The 19,830-nt window shown below is 39.5% G+C and overlaps 1 protein-coding gene across 3 annotated transcripts in view; it reads left to right on the forward strand.

Moving 5' to 3' along the window:
• The window catches only part of EIF2AK2 (eukaryotic translation initiation factor 2 alpha kinase 2), a 55,873-nt gene extending 36,701 nt beyond the window's left edge, over positions 1 to 19,172 (forward strand). For all 3 annotated transcript variants that reach the window (XM_010595870.3, XM_023555278.2, XM_023555279.2), the window contains 5 exons: positions 1,615 to 1,795; positions 7,924 to 8,052; positions 15,595 to 15,696; positions 17,213 to 17,266; positions 17,345 to 19,172. In XM_010595870.3, coding sequence (XP_010594172.2) covers positions 1,615 to 1,795; positions 7,924 to 8,052; positions 15,595 to 15,696; positions 17,213 to 17,266; positions 17,345 to 17,467 — 589 coding nt within the window. In that variant the 3' untranslated portion in view covers positions 17,468 to 19,172. The remainder of the gene's footprint in view (positions 1 to 1,614; positions 1,796 to 7,923; positions 8,053 to 15,594; positions 15,697 to 17,212; positions 17,267 to 17,344) is intronic.
• The last annotated feature ends 658 nt before the right edge of the window (positions 19,173 to 19,830 follow it).

A 19,830-nucleotide genomic window follows, 5' to 3' on the forward strand; every position in this document is an offset into this window, starting at 1 on the left:
CGATCATTAGCCATTAGAGAAATACAAATTAAAACTACGATGAGATTCCATCTCACTCCAACAAGGCTGGCATTAATCCAAAAAACACAAAACAATAAATGTTGTAGAGGCTGCAGAGAGATTGGAACTCTTATACACTGCTGGTGGGAATGTAAAATGGTACAACCACTTTGGAAATCTATCTGGCGTTATCTTAAACAGTTAGAAATAGAACTACCTTACAACCCAGAAATCCCACTCCTCGGAATATACCCTAGAGAAATAAGAGCCTTCACACGAACAGATATATGCACACCCATGTTTATTGCAGCTCTGTTTACAATAGCAAAAAGCTGGAAGCAACCAAGGTGTCCATCAACGAATGAATGGTTAAATAAATTGTGGTATATTCACACAATGGAATACTATGCATCGATAAAGAACAGTGACGAATCTGTGAAACATTTCATAACATGGAGGAACCTGGAAGGCATTATGCTGAGCGAAATTAGTCAGAGGCAAAAGGACAAATATTGTAGAAGACCACAATTATAAGATCTTGAGAAATAGTATAAACTGAGAAGAACACATACTTTTGTAGTTATGAGGTGGGGAGGGAGGGAGGGTGGGAGAGGGTCTTTTACTGATTAATTAGTAGATAAGAACTGCTTTAGGTGAAGGGAAGGACAATACTCAATACATGGAAGGTCAGCTCAACTGGACTGGACCAAAAGCAAAGAAGTTTCCGGGATAAACTGAATGCTTCAAAGGTCAGCGGAGCAAGGGCGGGGGTTTGGGGACCATGGTTTAAGGGGACTTCTAAGTCAATTGGCAAAATAATTCTATTATGAAAACATTCTGCATCCCACTTTGAAATGTGGCGTCTGGGGTCTTAAATGCTAACAAGCAGCCATCTAAGATGCATCAATTGGTCTCAACCCACCTGGATCAAAGGAGAATGAAGCACACCAAGGTCACACGACAACTATGAGCCCAAGAGACAGAAAGGGCCACATGAACCAGAGACTTACATCATCCTGAGACCAGAAGAACTAGATGGTGCCCGGCCACAATCGATGACTGCCCTGACAGGGAGCACAACAGAGAACCCCTGAGGGAGCAGGAGATCAGTGGGATGCAGACCCCAAATTCTCACAAAAAGACCATACTTAATGGTCTGACTGAGACTAGAGGAATCCCGCCAGTCATGGTCCCCAAACCTTCTGTTGTCCCAGGACAGGAACCATTCCCGAAGACAACTCATCAGACATGGAAGGGACTGGACAGTGGGTAGGAGAGAGATGCTGATGAAGAGTGAGCTAATTATATCAGGTGGACACTTGAGACTGTGTTGGCATCTCCTGTTTGGAGGGGAGATAGGAGGATAGAGAGAGTTGGAAGCTGGCAAAATTGTCACGAAAGGAGAGACTGGAAGGGCTGACTCATTAGGGGGAGAGCAAGTGGGAGTACGGAGTAAGGTGTATATAAACTTATATGTGACAGTCTGACTTGATTGGTAAACGTTCACTGGAAGCTCAATAAAAGTTAATAAAAAAAAAAGAAGATAAGTATAATAAAAAAGCACAAATGTATTTTTTATTTCTCCTTTTAACGTTCTGTGAATTTTATATCCAGGTCAGTGACTAAATGTCTTTTCATCCAAATGGAGTTCTGTGATAAAGGGACACTGGAGCAATGGATCGAAAGCAGAAGAGGCAAGCAATCAGACAAAGATTTGGCTTTGGATTTATTTGAGCAAATAACAAAAGGAGTGGCTTATATACATTCACAACGGTTAATTCATAGAGACCTTAAGGTAAGTGGAAAATGCTTTGTTAGGAGCTTTTAAATGTAATTTACTAATTATTGTGTCTGCCTGCCTCCTCCAACACGCACCAACTAACTCTAAGTCCAGATCTCCTCCCTGACACCAGCTGCAAATGCAGTTCTTCTTCCTCTGACCTTAACCACCAGAGCGAGGTCAGATCTCACAAGTTAAACAATTTGCCAGTTCTGCTGTAGACTTCAGATGCCAATCCAGCACAACTAGATGGTGCTCAGCTGCCACCACTGAGTGCCCTGACAGGGGTCACAATAGAGGGTCCCGGACAGAGCTGGAGAAAGATGTAGAACAAAATTCTAACTCACAAAAAAAGACCAGACTTACTGGTCTGACAGAGACTGGAGAAACCCCAAGAGTACAGCCCCCGACATCCTTTTAACTCAGTACTGAAATCACTGCTGAGCTTCACCCTTCATCCAAAGATTAGACAGGCCCATAAAAAAAAACAAGACTAAATGGGCACATCAGCCCAGGGCAGGGACTAGAAAGTAGGAGGGGACAGGAAAGCTGGTAACGGTAAACCCAGGGTAGAGAAGGGGAGAGTGTTGACATGTCTTGGGGTTGGCAACCAATGTCACAAAATAATATGAGTATTAATTGTTTAATGAGAAACTAATTTGCTCTGTAAACCTTCATCTAAAGTACAATAAGAAATAAATAAATGTTTACAAAGAAAAAAACAAAAGACTTCAGATGCCAGCCATAAGCTTGAAAGTTCCCAGGCCCCCCTCACTTCTGACCTGCTGGCTACAAATTTGGGGGCTTTCCCCACTGCAGATTCAGCAATTCCTAAGAACAACTCCAAACTCAGGAAAGCCCTATACTTAAAATTACAGTTTTATTATAACAAAATGATACAAATGCAGACCTGCATAGGGCAAGGTCTGGAAGGGTCCCCAACGCAGAGCTTCTATGTCCCAAAGGAAGAATAACCTTCACAACATTGATGTCTTTCTTTAACTAGGAGGTTCACTGAGCTTCAGTGTCCAGAGTTTTTGTTGGGGTTTTATTATGTAGGCATAGTTGATTAATTATTGCCCAAATGGTTGAACTCAACTCTAGCCTTGCTCAACTCCTTCCTTTGAAGTGTGGGAGATACCATGTGGTAGGCCTTTCTGACCCGTCCAGCCCCCACCCAAGAGCCACCTCATTTGCATAACAAAGATTCTGACTCATAGTGACCCTACAGGACGGAGTAAAACTAACTGCCCCATAGGGTTACCAAGGAACACCTGTTGGATTCCAACTGCCAACCTTTTAGATAGCAGCTGAACTCTTAACCGCTATGCCACCAGGGTTTCCTGTAAACACTTAGAGCTTTAGTATCCTGAACATTTCCATGTAAATAATTATTGTGGTTGGCACAGCCAATGAGCTGCCCTGTCCTAGCCTCTGCTGCCACTCGGGCATGGTTGGTGGCTGTAGATTTGGGAACATGGTTCTCCCAACCTCTCAGCCATCACTCTGGAGGACTACTGTGTCCAGAGTCAGGTATTTTCTTGGCATTTGGGTAGATTTTTCTGCTCCATGATTGGAAAATCTCAGTAGTCTAAAACTTGGATCATTGAATCATCCCTTAGTATTTTTATTTTTTTCTGGCTTCCTAGCTTCTTTCATGGTCTGGACCAACAGTTTTCCCATTTTCCTTCACATCAAAATGAAAGAAGAGAGACAGAACAGCTTTTCACAATCTCCCCTCCATACTCATTTCCCTGGGATTCGCCCACTCCCATCACAAACTAGCCAGGCTGAGCCCTACCACTGAAACTTTGCTCATGTTCTCACATGCACCCCTCTTCTGCCTGTCTCCTCTGGCACCACTCCCTTTATATAATGCCTTTCCTGATCACTCTAGATGGGCCTTTTTCTTTTCTAGGCAGAAGCATCTTATCTGTATGGATTTTGGCTGTCTACTTACCTCATTTCTCTAAAACAGCCAGGAGTGAGGAACAAAGCAGAAAAGTTCCTGGAGAAAAATAAGCATGCATGTATATAGTAGGTGTTGAACCTAGACAGGAGTAAGAAAAATTAAAAAGCAACAACAACAACAACAAAAAAATAGTTGCAGTCATGGCGACTCTGACTTATGGCAACCCCATGTGTGTCAGAGTAGAACGGTGCTGCACAGGGTTTTCAATAGCTGATTTTTTAGAAGTAGATCACCAGGCCTTTCTTCCGAGGGTGCCTCTGGGTGGGCTCAAGTCTCCAAGCTTTTGGCCCTTAAAAGGTTTTACTACCTTGGTCTGCTCAGGGGCTGGATGTCTGGCGCCTCAGTGTGTAAGTCTACCTGGTTCCAATATCTCTTTTTAACAATACCTGAAGGTGTTTTTTAATGTTAGAACATTATAACTACATTCAGAAGGATAAGTTTAGAATGGCTATACCTTCACTCTGGAATAAGTCATACATAGAATTAATAAGAAAGTAAGAACACATGTTGATTTACCAAAAATCAAACCCATTGCAGTTGAGTCGATTACGACTCATAGTGACCCTATAGGACAGAGTAGAACTGCCCCATAGAGTTTCCAAGGAGTGCCTGGTAGGTTTCAACTGCTGACCTTTTAGTTAACAGCTGTAGCACTTAACCACTATGGCACCAAGATTTCCTGTTGATGTATATTAACCTGCAAATAAAGTACGGGAGTTTGGGTATTAACTTCCAGGCTGTCCTCAAAATGAATTAGTGAAACCTTCTGCTGGCTGTGGCTCTGGGAAGTGCCTTTGTCCTGGTGCTGACTGGATTCTCCTTTCTTCTCTGACCTCATCTGCCCACTCTCTCCTGTGTCCTACGTCATCTGTGTCCTTTGCTATGGAGCGGTCTTTTCCTGTGTCTGTCTGCAGAGAATTTTTGCTCTATGCGTACAGTTGCTCAAAGGTCAGAGTCTAATGCTGGATCCTTCTTTCATCCTCTGCCCCTCTGCCTCTCACTGGCACAATTGCTGCTTTCTCTCATTTGAGAGAAGATGCAAGTGAAGGTGGGCACTTTATTTGTGGTGCTTTGCTAACTTCCAGCTGCAATTGGTTTGCCACAGAATGGTCTTTACCCAATAAAGCCCTCTTTTGTAAAAACTTTGTAGTGTTTACCTCTTTATGTTGGAATCTTAAGAACTCGACCAAAGGCTCTAGTGAGGAACCTAGACATATGGGTTTCTGGAGTGAGAGTTTACTCTTTGTGGCTGCTCCTCTGTTGGAGGTCCAGTCCCCTAAGAGGTCCAGGGTCCCTGGTCAGCTTCAGCCTGAGGATCAGCCCCTGTTCCTTGTGTCTCCTGTATAAAGTTTGCACCCATTTTTTGTGCTCTACAACCATACAGTTCGCCTAATCATATCTGATTAGACAAAATGTGGCATTATCGCTTTTCTTTTAATTTTAATGAACTCTAAATAATTGAGATGATGTTTTTACTACAATCCCATCCAGCTTTTGTTCTTAGACAACATCATCAACTCAAACTCCTGTTTCTCAGGACTAGCACGTTCAATTGCAAACCTAAGAGATTCCTACATGATAACTTTAAGATAGTATAGGCATCCCCCCCTCCACATTCACTTGCGCACGTCCACACCTTTCCATGTGTGTTATTGGCTTTAGATTCCGTTCTGTTAATTGAATTCTAATCTAAGTGCCAGTTTCCGCATGGGCCTTCTCAGGCTGGCTTCTTGGAAGCTCCTCTTGCAGCCTTCTCTGGGCTTGTGCCCTCTCCTCTCAGTTTCTTTACTAGGCCCTCTTATAACTGTTATGCCACATCCTCTCCATGTGTATAGCCCAAAATCATATTGAAAGTCTAGTCTTTTCAAGGATGACAACATTGATTTCATCATCTATCCTTCCTTTTATTTTTAAATTTGCTTAAATGATTACATGGAAAACATACTTTGGTGCTAGCGATCAGCTTCCAGTTAACTTGGTCTCCAGTAAAGGTGAGGGGGTTGTGTTTGTTAAGTTGTCATAAGCTTAGAGACATTGACATAAAAGAAGCCTCCAGTGAAGGGAAAGACAACACACAATACAGGGGAGGTCAGCACAACTGGACTAAACCAAAAGCAAAGAAGTTTCCTGAATAAACTGAATGCTTCGAAGGCCAGTGTAGCAGGGGCAGGGGTTTGGGGACCACAATTTCAAGGGACATCTAAGTCAATTGGCATAATAAAATCTGTTAAGAAAACATTCTGCACCCCATTTTCAAGAGTGGCGTCTGGGGTCTTAAACGCTAGCAAGCAGCCATCTAAGATGCATCAATTGGTCTCAACCCACCTGGATCAAAGGAGAATGAAGAACACCAAGGACACAAGCCCAAGAGACAGAAAGGGCCACATGAACCAGAGACTACATCATCCTGAGACCAGAAGAACTAGATGGTGCCCGGCTACAACTGATGACTGCCCTGACAGGGAACATAACAGAGAACCCCTGAGGGAGCAGGAGAGCAGTGGGATGCAGACCCCAAATTCTCATAAGACCAGGCTTAATGGTCTGACTGAGACTGGAAGGACCCTGGTGGTCATGGTCCCCAAACCTTCTGTTGGCCCAGGACAGGAACCATTCCCGAAGCCAACTCTTCAGACATGGTTTGGACTGGACAATGTGTTGGAGAGGGATGCTGGTGAGGAGTGAGCTTCTTGGATGAGGTAGACACTTGAGACTATGTTGGCATCTCCTGCCTGGAGAGGAGATGAGAGGGTAGAGAGGGTTAGAAGCTGGCAAAATAGACACGAAAAGAGAGAGCGGAGGGAGAGAGCGGGCTGTCTCATTAGGGGGAGAGTAATTGGAAGTATTGTTTTTATCAAGGTGTATATAAGTTTTTATGTGAGAGACTGACTTGATTTGTAAACTTTCACTTAAAGCACAGTAAAAATTATTAAAAAATGCCTTCCATGGACAAAATATCTTTGCCTGAAATAAATAAAGATTTGGATAAAAAAAGAAGCCTCCAGGAGAAGGTCTGCACAGGGTACTCGGCAGCATTGCTGAGAATAGACCCATTCAGAGAATCTCAGAATTAGAAGGGTCTTAAGGACTTTTAAGGACTTACATTTGCAGCATTCCCACACATGTCAACACTCTCCTCTTCCTGACCTTGGGTTCTAGGATGGGAAATTCTTTAACTCCTGTTCTTTGGACCACACAACAGAGTGTTGTTGTTGTTGTTGTTGTTGTTGTTAGCTGCCATGGAGTCTGTCCCTGATTCATGGAGACTCCATGCACAATGGAACAAAACACTTTCTGGTCCTATGCAGTCCCCGTGACTGGTTGTGGATCCGACCATTGCAATCCATAGGGTTTTCATTGGCTGATTTTCAGAATAGATTGCCAGGCCTTTCTTCCCCATCTGTCTTAGTCTGGAAGCTCAACTGAAACCTGTTCAGCATCCTTGTTGTTAGTTGCTGTCGAGTTGATTCAGATTCATGGCTGCCCGACGTGTGCAGAGTGGAACTGCTTCATAGGGTTTTCGAGGCTGTGACTTTCAGAAGCAGATCACAAGGCCTGTCTTCCGAGGCACTTCTGGGTGGGTTCAAACCACCAGCCCTTCAGTTAGTAGTTGAGCAGTTATCAATCGTGCCGCCCAGGGAGTCTGTTCAGCATCATAGCAACATGTAAGCCTCTCCTGACAATACAGGTGATAACCGCACTTGAGGTGCATTGGTCAGGAGTTGAACCCCAGTTTCCTGCATGGAAAGTGAAAAGTCTACCGTTGAACCACCACTGCCTCCCTTAGTATATTAGGATATGCGAAAACAAATCTTTTGGTCATTTCCACCCTCTACTGCCAGATCCATTCTCTGGCATCATAGAGAATCAACCCACCCACCCACTTGATAGCTCTTCAGATATTTGAAGGCAGGTATGTCTCCAGCCTTCTCTGCTGTTAGCTGAAACGTTTCTTACTTCCTTCAGCTGACATTTTAAAGACCTATAATTTTAAATTTCCTGACTTGGGCTACGTGTGTAAGGCTAAATGCCTGTGTAAGGTTAAATAGGGAGATAGTATAAGTAATTTACTTATAAGTTAATAGAAAGATGGTTGTTGCTAAATATGATTCAGATATGTGGTAAAAGTATGTCAGACTGCTATGTATAAATTAATTTTTTTTTCCCTTAGCCAAGTAACATATTTTTAGTACATATAAAACAAGTAAAGATTGGAGACTTTGGACTTGTAACATCCTTGAAAAATGATGAAAAGCGAACAGTTGACAAGGGAACATGGCGATACATGAGCCCAGAACAGGTATGGTCCCTTTCCTTTCTGTCTGTTTTTTACTTCTTTTGCTTTTTTTAATTATAAAAATAATAGCAAGTCTTATAAAGTTAAAACAGCACAGAAGTGTACAGAATGGAAATGTAAAATTTCCCTTAACCTCCCTCTCTGCTTCTCTTCTTACTAGTTTGTTGTTTATCCCTTTAGATAATTTTCTGTGAATTATATAAAAATATACAAAAATATACACACAAACATTTTAACATAAAAATAGACACAGATTTTCAGAAGTATACTGTAATGTTATTTTGTGACTTTTTTCACTCAGTAAAAATAGGTAGTACAAATGGTACGTTCCTTTACCCAGCTGCCTTGTATTCCAGAATATAGATGTACCATCATTCATTTAACCACTTCCTTATTGGTGGGCATTTACATAAGTTATTTCCAACTGTAGAGTCAGCTTGTCATGTTCCATAATGAGCGGAGTTAAGATTTTGTTTGTAGTTGCATTGAATTTAAGGATTCAATTGAGGAAAATTGAGATCTATACATATATTTGATGTCAGCTTATATTTGAGACCCAAATTATATTTGAGACTTTTGCAGGAAATTGGGATGTGTCTCACACTAATTTAGGTCCTCCATCAGTCGGCTTTTGCAGGGTATGCTCTGGTAATAATATCATGGATCTGCAATATCCTAGTGGCTTACAAAGCAGCACAGTATCATTCATGCTCACCTTACGTGTTGGCCACAGGCTAGCTGCAGTTGGGGTCCACATGTCTACTTCATTCCAGGGCTCTGGCTGAAGGAAAAACCCTGTCTGGGTCATTGTTGTCCTGAAGGCAGAACTAGATAGACCTTTATGATGGCTTTTATTGGCTCTGCTCAGCAGTGGCATCCATCACTTCCACTCATATTTCATTGCCCAGAGCAAATTGCATTGCTGAGCCTGAAGCAAAGTTTCCAATTTTTTACATTTACAATAAATGTAAACACATTATAATAAACACCAGAAGGGCAGTGAACAATTGGGAACGATGATACAGGCTACCTCAAGGCTGCTTTTATATTCTTCGATGGTTTTTAAATATTTTTTTCTTTATAAAGATTGTTCCTACTTTTTAAGCTTTTCCCTGAATATGTATAGTGTTTTTCTACTAAAATGGAATTTTTGTATCTAATTGGTTATTTGTGAGGCTATTAATTTGTGAATGTTTACCTTATATATAGGCTCTATTCCAACAATATTTTTCTTTGTCAGTCTAGCTAAAGGTTTGTCAATTTTATTGGTCTTATCAAATAACTAACTTCTGATTTTTTAAGCTTATTTATTATATTTTAGATGGTTTACAGAGCAAATTAGTTTCTCATTAAATAGTTAATTCTAACAGTATTTTTTGTTTTTATTGATCTATTGTCCATTTTTCATCTTTTCGAGTTGTCCATTCTATTTCTTATTGCCCTTTAAAGATGATTTTAGTGATAAAATATAAAATACCTCTTCTGTTTTGTTACCCAAAAAGAAATGTACTGAGCTATGTAGTGGTTTGAGAGCCTAAGATGGAGAGGGCTTCTACGTCATCCCTTTGGGGGTGGCTTGGACCATTTAGCACAAAACATAATTTAAGTTCTGTGAAGAGTTTGAAAGTAGAATACTATAAAGGGCTAACGATTCCCTTTTAACTCCTGACTTTATTAAATATCTCCTGTATCCTAGGTTGTCACTCTCAGAATTTTAAAATACAGTGACATCCCCATAATATCCCGTTGGGCAACGTCTGACCACATGTACCTCTGTGGTCCCATAAGGTTATAATAGAGTTCAGAAATCTCTATAGGAGAACAGGATGTAGCAGATGTAACCAGATGTAGCAAACACAACAGCTTCTCGGATGCAACACATGTATCTCGTGCCTCTTGTATACAAAGCAATTGCACTGCTAGGTATATAATGGTGCAGTACATGTATAACCTATAATACATACGTCTTGATAGTTATAATAAACACCTATGTTACTGGCTTATGTATGTACTGTACTTTCTGTCATTATTTTAAAGTGAACTTTCCCTACTTATAAACAAAAAGTTTACTGTATAATGGTGCATGCTTTGACTTGTAGGCAGCAGCATCCAGTCTCATCTCTTGAGTATTGTAGCATTATCTCTCTGTTTAATTTTCTTTTGAAAATATCACTGTGAAGAACATCATGGCTCTCAAACGCAGCAGTCGGTTCTTAAGTATGAGTTGTATGTAAGTCAGATGTTTGTAACCCGGGGATTGCCTGTAATATGATGTTCACATAACATCCAAATCACTCTCTCCATTTAGGATGATGTTGGCTGTTGGCTTTGTATAAATGCCCTTTATTATGTTGAGGAATTTCCCTTCTATGCCTATTTTGCTGAGAGTTTTTATCATGAATTGGTGTTGGACTTTGTCAAATGCCTTCTCTGCATCGATTGATAAGATCATGTGTTTCTTACTTTTTATTTATGTGATGGAGTACATTGATTGTTTTTCTAATGTTGAACCATGCCTGCATACCTGGTATGGATCCCACTTAGTCATGGTGAATTATTTTTTTGATATGTTGTTCAATTATTTTGGCTAGAATTTTGTTGAGAATTTTTGTGTGTAAGTTCATGAGGGCTATTGGTCTGTAATTTTCTTTTTTTGTGGTGTCTTTACCTGGTTTTGGTATCAGGGTTATGCTGGCTTCATAGAATGAGTTTGGGAGTATTCCATCCTTTTCTATGCTCTGATGAAATAACCTTTAGTAGTAGTGGTGTTAACCCTTCTCTGAAAGTTTGGTAGAATTCTCCAGTGAAGCCGTCAGGGCCAGGGCTTTTTATGTTGCTGTTTTTGGGAGTTTTTTACTTACCTCTTGAATCTTTTCTTTTGTTACAGGTTTATTTAGTTGTTCTACCTCTGTTTGTATTAGTTTATGTAGGTAGTGTGTTCCTAGAAATTTGTCTGTTTCCTCTAGGTTTTCAACTTTGTTGGAGTACAATTTTTCATAATATTCTGTTATGATTCTTTTAATTTCAGTTAGGTCTTGTGTGATATCACCCATCTCATTTCTTATTCACGTTATTTGCTTCCTCTCCTGTTTTTCTTTTGTCAGTTTGGCCAGTGGCTTATGGATTTTGACTATATTTTCAGAGAACCAGCTTTTGGTCTTGTTAACTCTTTTAGTTGTTTTTCTATAATCTGTTTCATTTATTTTTGCTCTAATTTTTATTTCATTTTTTTATGGTGCCTTGGGCTTCTTTTGCTGCTCTTTCTCTATTTGTTCGAGTTGTAGGAAAAATTCTTTAATTTTGGCCCTTCTTTTTGTATGTGTGCGTTTATTGCTATACATTGACCTCTATGTACTGCTTTTGCTATGTCCCAAAGGTTCTGGTAGGAAGTGTTTTCATTTTCATTTGACTCTGAATTTCTTTATTCCATCCTTAATTTCTTCTATAATCCAGTAGTTCTTGAGCAAGAAGTTCAGGTTCCATGTATTTGATTTTTTTCCTTGCTTTTTCTGTTAGTTATTTCTATTTTTATGGTCAGAAAAGATGCTTTGTAATATTTTGATGTTTTGGATTCTGTTAAGGCTTGCTTTGTGGCCTAATACGTGGTCTATTCTGGAGAATGTTCCACATGCTTTGGAAAAGATAGTATACTTGGCTGCTCTTGGCTAGATTGTTCTGTATATGTCTGTGAGGTCAAGTTGATTGATCATGTTATTTAGATCTTCCTTGTCTTTATTGAGCTTCTTTCTGGATGTTCTGTCCTTCACTGAAATTGGTGTGTTGAAGTCTCCTACTGTTATTGTGGAGCTGTCTATGTCTCTTTTCAATGCTGTTAGGGTTTGTTTTCTGTATTTTGGAGCCCTGTCGTTGGGTGTGTAAATATTTATTATGGTTATGTGCTCCTGACGTATTGACCCTTTAATCATTATGTAGTGTTCTTCCTTATCCTTTGTGGTGAATTTTGCTTTAAAGTCTATTTTCTCAGAGGTTAATATTGCCGCTCCTGCTCTTTTCTGATTGTTGTTTGCTTGATATATTTTTTTCCGTCCTTTGAGTTCTAGTTTGTTTGTGTCTTTGAGTCTAATGCGTGTCTCTTATAGGTAGCATATAGATGGATCAGTTTTTTTTTTTTTTTTTATGAATTCATTCTCCACTCTTTGTCTCTTTATTGGTGCATTTAGTCCATTTACATTCAGTGTAATTATTGACAGGTATTTTTTTTTATTTATGTGTTTAGTGCTGTCATTTTGATGTATTTTTGTGTGTGTGAGTGTTGACAGTTTCTTTGTTCCACTTAATTTTCTGTACTGAGTCATTTTTCCTTATGTATTTTCTTTTCATCTTTTTCATTATTCTTGATTTTGTATTTGCTGAGTCTTTATGTTTTTCTTGTTTTTTTATTTTGATGTGTAAGATTGTTATTTTCGTTTGTAGTTACTTCAATGTTTACCTATATTTTTCTAAGTTTAAACAAATCTTTTATTTCCTGATATCGCCTTGACTTCTTCACATGTGGAAGTTCTATAACTACATTAATTAGTCCCTCTTTTTTGTTTTAATGTTTTCATTGTTTACATATTGACACTTCTGTTTCCCTATTTTCAGTGTTTTAGCTTTGATTTATTTTTGTGACTTCCCTATCTGGATTGATACCTTGTTGTTCTTTCCTGTGTTCTAATCTTGGATTGTTACCTGATGTTGCTGATTGTCTAACCAGAGGACTCCCTTTAGTATTTCTTGTAATTTTGGTTTGGTTTTTATAAATTCCCTGAGCCGTTTGTCAATGCCCTAATGTCACAATCATATTTGAGAGACAGTTTTGCTGAATGTATAATTTTTGGCTGGCAGTTTGTTTCCTTCAAGGCTTTATGTATGTCATCCCATTGCCTTCTTGCCTGCATGGTTTCTGCTGAGTAGTCAGAGTTTAGTCTTATTGACTTTCCTTTGTAGATGACTTTTCATTGATCCCTAGCCACTCTTAAAATTCTCCCTTTATCTTTGGTTTTGACAAGTTTGATTATAATATGTCTTGGTGACTTTCTTTTGGGATCTACCTTGTGTGGGGTCGATGAGCTTCTTGGATAGATTCCTTCTCATCTTTCACGATATCAGGGAAGTTTTCTGACAACAAATCTTCAACAATTTTCTCTGTATTTTCTGTCATCCCCCCTGTTCTGGCACTCCAACCACTTGTACGTTATTCCTCTCAATAGAGTCCCACATAATTCTTGGGGTCTCTTCATTTTTTTTAAGTTCTTTTATCTGACTTTTCCTCAAATAAGTTGGTGTCAAGTGCTTTATCTTTAATCTCGCTAATTCTGACTTCCATTGCCTCAGTTCTGCTCCTGTGGCTTTCTATTGAGTTGTCTAATTCTGAAATTTTATTGTTAATCTTTTGGATTTCTGTTTGCTCTCTCTCTGCAGCCTGTTAAATTTGTCATTATGCTCTTGCATAACCTTCTTAGTTCCTCTATCAAGCTTGTTCTGCGTTTTGCCTGATCTCCTTCCTGATCTCTTGAACAGCTCTGTATATTAATCTTTTGAATTCTACCTCCGTTAATTCCAAGAAATTCTGTTTCTCTGGAAGATTTCATGATTCTTTGTTTTGGGTACTTGCTGAAGCCATCGTGGTCTGCCTCTTTATGTGATTTGATATCGACTGTTGTCCCCAAGCCATAAATAAGTTATTATATTTATTTATCTTATATTTGCTTACTCTGCCCTAGCTTCTTGTTTTGTTTTGCTTTGATATGCTCAGATAGGCTGGTCATGTGCACTACTTTGATTATTAGTATCTTTGAAGCTCTCACAACCTGTCACCAGGTAGTTAGAGCTGTTACTAGGTATGTGAGCCCAGGAGTTCATTTACTTTTCTTGTGTGGATTCAGCTCAGATGTCCAGGTCGTTGGTCACCAAGTGTGTGGTACAGATTCTCACCTACAGTTCTAAATGGGCAGGGGTGATTGGAGCAGGCACAGATATCTGACTGTAACAGGGGCTCCTTTGGTGAGCAAGGCAGGGGGCTGATGGCTGGCCCTGAATGCCTGAGTGGAAGACATATCCCTGTTCCCTAGAGGACATAGGTAGTTGGGTTTTGCAGCCAGACTTTGGGCACTCAGTGCTGTTGGCTGTAAGGACTGGGAGGCATTACTTGTTCTTGGACCCGTGTCGTGGGTAGCTAGGTGGAGTGGAGCCACCAGTCCTCAGGCCCATGATGTGGGTAGGCGATGATCCTGCTTAATGGGCAGGGTAGTGTCAAATGTCTTGAACCTGCCACTCCCTGTTAGCTGTTACAGTTGAAAATAGGTTTCAAGTATATACCCTGCTGTACTGTGCTAATGAGGGCCTACACTGTTGAAATGGACCCACGCAGATTTAGGTAGGGGTGAAAGGCATTCAAAGTCCGTGGACCCCTTATGTCTGCACCTAGGCAAAGGGGCCCTGTCCTGAGTTCCCAGCTTAGGGTGCTGTTGCTTGCCTCAGCCAAGGCTGCAAATCTTCATGGAAGCAGACTACCGCGTCTTTCTCCCACAGTGCATCTGGTGGGTTCAAACCACTGACCTTTTTGTTAACAGTTGAGTCCTTAACCACTGCACCACCACCACCAGTACCAGTAGATTATTCATTTTTCTTTCAGATCAGTATTCCATTGCACGAATATATCACGATTTGTTCACCCATTTTCCTGTTGAGGGATATTTAGATTGTTTTTAATTATAGAATATTACAAATAAAGCTTCTGTGAACATTTGCATACAAGTTTTTTTAATGGAAGAAGCATCTTTGGTAATATTTTACTGTTTATTCCACATCTTCATCACCTGCTTACTTGAAATATTGGATCCAACGAAGGTAGAATTGGTAAAGGCTTAAACTTATCATTTACCTTTTTAGCATTAGACTTAAAGTTGTTAATGTGTGATATATAATCTAGCATTCTTGGCCAATAATTATAATAATGTCTAACATTTTTGAGTCCTTACCATATGCCAGCACTGGGTTAAATATCTTACCCCTACTAGGCACTGTTTCTGAGGAGCCCTGGTGGCGAAGTGGTTAAACACACTTGACTGCTAACTGAAAGGTTGGTGGTTGAAACCCACCAGCTGCTCCATGGGAGAAAGATGAGGCAATCTGTTTGCATAAAGATTTACAGTCTTGGAAACCCTTTGGGGGCAGTTCTGCTCTGTCCTGTAAGGTCACTGTGAGGCAGAATCGACCCAATGGCAGTGAGTTTTGGGTTTAGGCACTGTTTTTAGTTCTTTACATGCTGTATCTCACTTAATCCCCACAACAAACTCTGAGGTTAACACTATTGTTATCTTCTTTTTATAGCTGAGATTAGTCCCACATTTGTGGTTAACTTGAATAGTACCAGAGCCGTGGTTTGAACCTCGACAGTCTGATTCCACGACTCCTGCTAATAAAACATACATGTTAAGTGACTTAAAATATTTTGGTAAAATAACTTTTTTGGTTTCTCAATGCATGCATATTTCTATTGGATGAGTAACAGATGTCAATATCACATTTTGCTCTCTTCAGATGTCTTTACAAGAATATGGAAATGAAGTGGACATCTTTGCTTTGGGGCTAATTCTTGCTGAGCTTCTTCACATATGTACTACTGTTCAGGAAACAGTCAAGGTAAATAATCTCAAAGAAAGAATTAAGGGGGAAAAAAACAAATAAACTAAATTGCAAAAAAAAACCCCATCATCTTCAAAATGCCACAGCTGTTCTTGTCCTTTTGTGAGTATGGGCTTGAACATTTCTTACTGCAAATGAAATATGGATTTTCTCTATTTCAAGTTTGCCAGCCATTCTGTTAAAGACCAAAAACTTTGATCTTCTCCGGAAGGCGTGTACATCTCATAAAACGATTACTATTTCTTCTTATTCAAGTCAGTCAGTAAATTTTTATCGATTGCCTGCTTTGTATAAGACACTATGCTAAGGGTTATATAAATGAATAAGCCTTATTCTCAAGGAACTTATTTTCTCAAAAGGAAGAAAATAGAATGAAATAAATGTTTTAGGGTAGGGCATAAAGTGTTATGGAATCAGCTAAAAGGGAGATCTTTCCAGCTGTAGGGATTTAGGTTTCATGGAGGCATTTAACCTAGGCTCCAAAAAAAAAAAAATTTTTTTTTTTTTTTCCTGAAGCATCCACTGGCTTTTAGAAGTCCAGTACAGGATGAAGGTGATTCAAGCATTCAGACAGGACTGTGCAGGGTGTGTTTGGAAACAGCAGGCAGTGTCACTTCGTTCAAGCATATGAAGTACAAGGAAATGGTGGTTAGTGGGGCTGGGAAGGCAGATTGGGACTAAATTGAGAAAAGAATATAGACATTCTTGTGTAGGCAGTGGGGAGCCTCTAAAGGCAGTGTTGGTGTTGGTAAGTGACATCAAGTCGATTCTGACTCATCGTGAGACACAGTAGAACTGCCCCACAGGGTTTTCCTGGCTGTAATTTTTACAGGAGCAGGTTGCCAGGTCTTTCTCCTGCAGAACTGCTGGGTGAGTTTGAACAGCCAACCTTTCAGTTAGCAGCTGAGTCTTAACCATTGCGCCACCGGGGCTTTTCCCTAAAGGTGATAGGCAACTGGAGATCTAAGTGTGAAGCTCAGGAAAGGAGACTCACCTAGAGCCAACAGCCTCCTCCTCCGTAAAATGGGGATAATGAAAGTACCTATAGGATAGGGTTCCAGCAAGGATAAAGGAAAATAATGCATACAATGAACTTAACACTTGGTAATGGTGGCACAGTGGTTAAAATGCTTGGCTGCTAACCGAAACGAAAGGTGGGTGGTTTGAACCCACCAGCTGCTCCACGGGAGAAAGATGTGGCATCTGTTTCCTTAAAGATTTACAACCTTGAAAACCCAAGGGGCAGCTCTACTCTGTCCTATAGGGTCACTAAGAGTCAGAATTGCCTTGACAGCAGTAGCTTTTTGGATAATGTCAGGGATGGTTATTAGGTGTGGGGAGTGGGCAGAGAGGGTCTTACTGGCTTCTTGGCTAAGGAGAATTTCCCAAAGATCAAGAATTTTCCAAAGAGCCTATCCTTGAGTTAGGGTATCCCTAGTCTTTAGTGATTTCTAAGTTTGTTTTTCCTCCCAAGTAAATACTTACCTAATTACTACATCTTTTTTATTTTCAGATTTTTAACGATCTAAGGCAAGGCATCTTCCCAGATGTATTTGATACCAAGGAAGTAAGCATTTGAAAGTAATCAAATTTTTTTTAATTTCAGTGTTTTTTTTCTTAGTATTGACTCTCATTATCATTACAGAAAAATCTTCTACAAAAATTACTCTCAAAAGATCCCAAGGAACGACTTAAGGCACCTGAAATACTGAAGACCTTGAAAAAGTGGAAAAATGATCCAGAGGAAAAGAAGTCAAAGTCATGTTAGGGCCCGAATGAAAAAGTATCCTGCTGCTGCTTCTGATTCATGATTTTCCTTTAACTGTCTAAAATCTGCTAGAGAATATCAATAGGTATTTACCTTCTGCTTTCCTTTTTCCTCTTAATTTTTTACTACAGTTGCACAAAAGTTTTCATTGTTTACATCAAAAGTATCCTTACCTTTGACTTTTTTTCTAGTTCATCTCTTTATTCTGAACATGGGGAAAATCCTTCCAAATTTTTTTTCTTACATCAATTAATGAATCAATTAATAAATATATATTGAGTATCTACTCTTTCTAGGCCAAGAAATAATGTAAGACCTTCTCTGCCTTAATTGACTTACAAGCCAGTTGGATAAATAGGATAGTCATAAAAAGATAAGTGATATTCAATCTCATTGGAAAACAAGTTGGCATTATCTATAAAGTTGTTGCACGTACCCTCAAAGCCATCATTTCCATTACTACATACATCCTTACAAGAACGTTCATAGAAGCCTGTTTATAATAAATAAAAGAACCAGAAACAGCCCCTAATGTCAATCATAAAGAGAATGGATAAATACATTGTATTATAGTCACACACTGGAATACTATATAGCAGTGAAAATGAATGAATTGTAGCTAAGTGCAATACCATGATACATCTCTCAGGAACATAATGTTAACTGAACAAAAGAGATTATAGGAAGTACATACAGAATGATTCCATTTATATAAAATTGCAGAACATGGGAAACTAAGTTATTTTGTTTAAGGATCTAAACAAATATAGTAAAACAATAAAGGAAAGAAAGGGAATATGAAACATTAAATTTAGGATAGTGCCTTATATCTAATGAGGGAGGGCAGTGATATGATTGTGGAAGTGAATTTCAAAGGAAATGGCAACTTTTTTCCTTAAACTGGATATTGAGTCCACTAGGAGTGCCAGGGTGGTGCAACAGTTAACACGCTTGGCTGCTAACTGCAAGTTTGGAGGTTTGAGTTAACTCAAGCACTTTGAACGAAAGGCCTGGCAACCTACTTCCAAAAAATCAGCCATTGAAAACCCTATGGAACACAGTGGTACTCTGACATACATGGGGTCACCATGAGTCATAAACCACTAGACAGCAACTGGTTTTTTTGTGTCTACTAATGTTTGCTACATAGTGATTCTTTTTATTTTTGTATTTATAATAACAAACACCTTAAAGAGTAGATAACTCTTGTAAGGTAGTAAGTACAGAAAAAGTCAACCTGGAGGAATGAGATCACCTCCTACTAAACATCATGGCACAGGGCTTAGAAGAGACATTTCAATGGGACATCCAAGTATGCAAAGGATTTGCATGAGTAGAGGGGTGACCACATGGGCAGTTGGTACAAGGGGCATGAGTTCAGGAAAAGATATATTTGAGGAACATTGGGTACAGTAGTTTGTTGCCCTGAATTGCTGTAGGGAATGCCAGATAATAATTTAGACTATAACTTGGAAGACCCTGCAGGTTAATTTAAACTTTATAGTAACCAATTCACCATTCTAAAGCTACCATGTGATTTTACAGTATTTTTCAAATGAGTCAAATTTAGGCTAAATAGAAAATGAGAAGAATCACAGTAAGAGAAAATCCTTTTATAAGGACTTAGAACTATTTTTAAAGTGTTAATGAAAAAAAAAAAACAGTTAATACTTGTTTTCAACTCCCAATGCAATAATTGACTAAAGCAAGCCTTATCAATGTATGGAAACCCTGGTGGCGTAGTGGCTAAGTGCTATGGCTGCTAACCAAGAGGTCAGCAGTTTGAATCCGCCAGGTGCTCCTTGGAAACTCTATGGGGCAGTTCTACTCTGTCCTGTAGGGTCGCTGTGAGTCGGAATCAACTCGACGGCAGTGGGTTTGGGTTTATCAGTGTATGCTAAAACCATAGGACGAAAAGGTGTAGGGGAACAGAATCTCACAAGGAATTAAGTGTAATCCCATTGATGATGTAACAATTACAAAGGGAAAAATGTAGCTTTCCAATGGAGAGATCCTGGGGTCGCCACAATAACCAAGTGATCAAAACGAGCATCACCCAGAGTGGGACAACCTAACACCATCGGCCTTCTATTGTGATACAAGAAGAATTATACAACATCAGCTATTTAGTTTTCTTGTCCAGAGTGTTTAAGGGGAATTTAACCATAAGGAAATTATTAGACAAATTCTGACTGTAGCTTATGCTATAATTGACCTGGGCTTCTCAAAAGAGTTAATGCCTTGGGGGAAAAAAAGCAGGGGAAATATTCTAAATATAAACGAGACTTACAAGATAGAATGACCAAATGCAATGCCTGAATCTTGATTGTGTCCTGGATATTAAAAAGGAAAAAACACAGCTA

This window comes from Loxodonta africana, chromosome 26 (assembly GCF_030014295.1).
Source record: "Loxodonta africana isolate mLoxAfr1 chromosome 26, mLoxAfr1.hap2, whole genome shotgun sequence".
NCBI classification, from domain to species: Eukaryota; Metazoa; Chordata; class Mammalia; order Proboscidea; family Elephantidae; genus Loxodonta; species Loxodonta africana.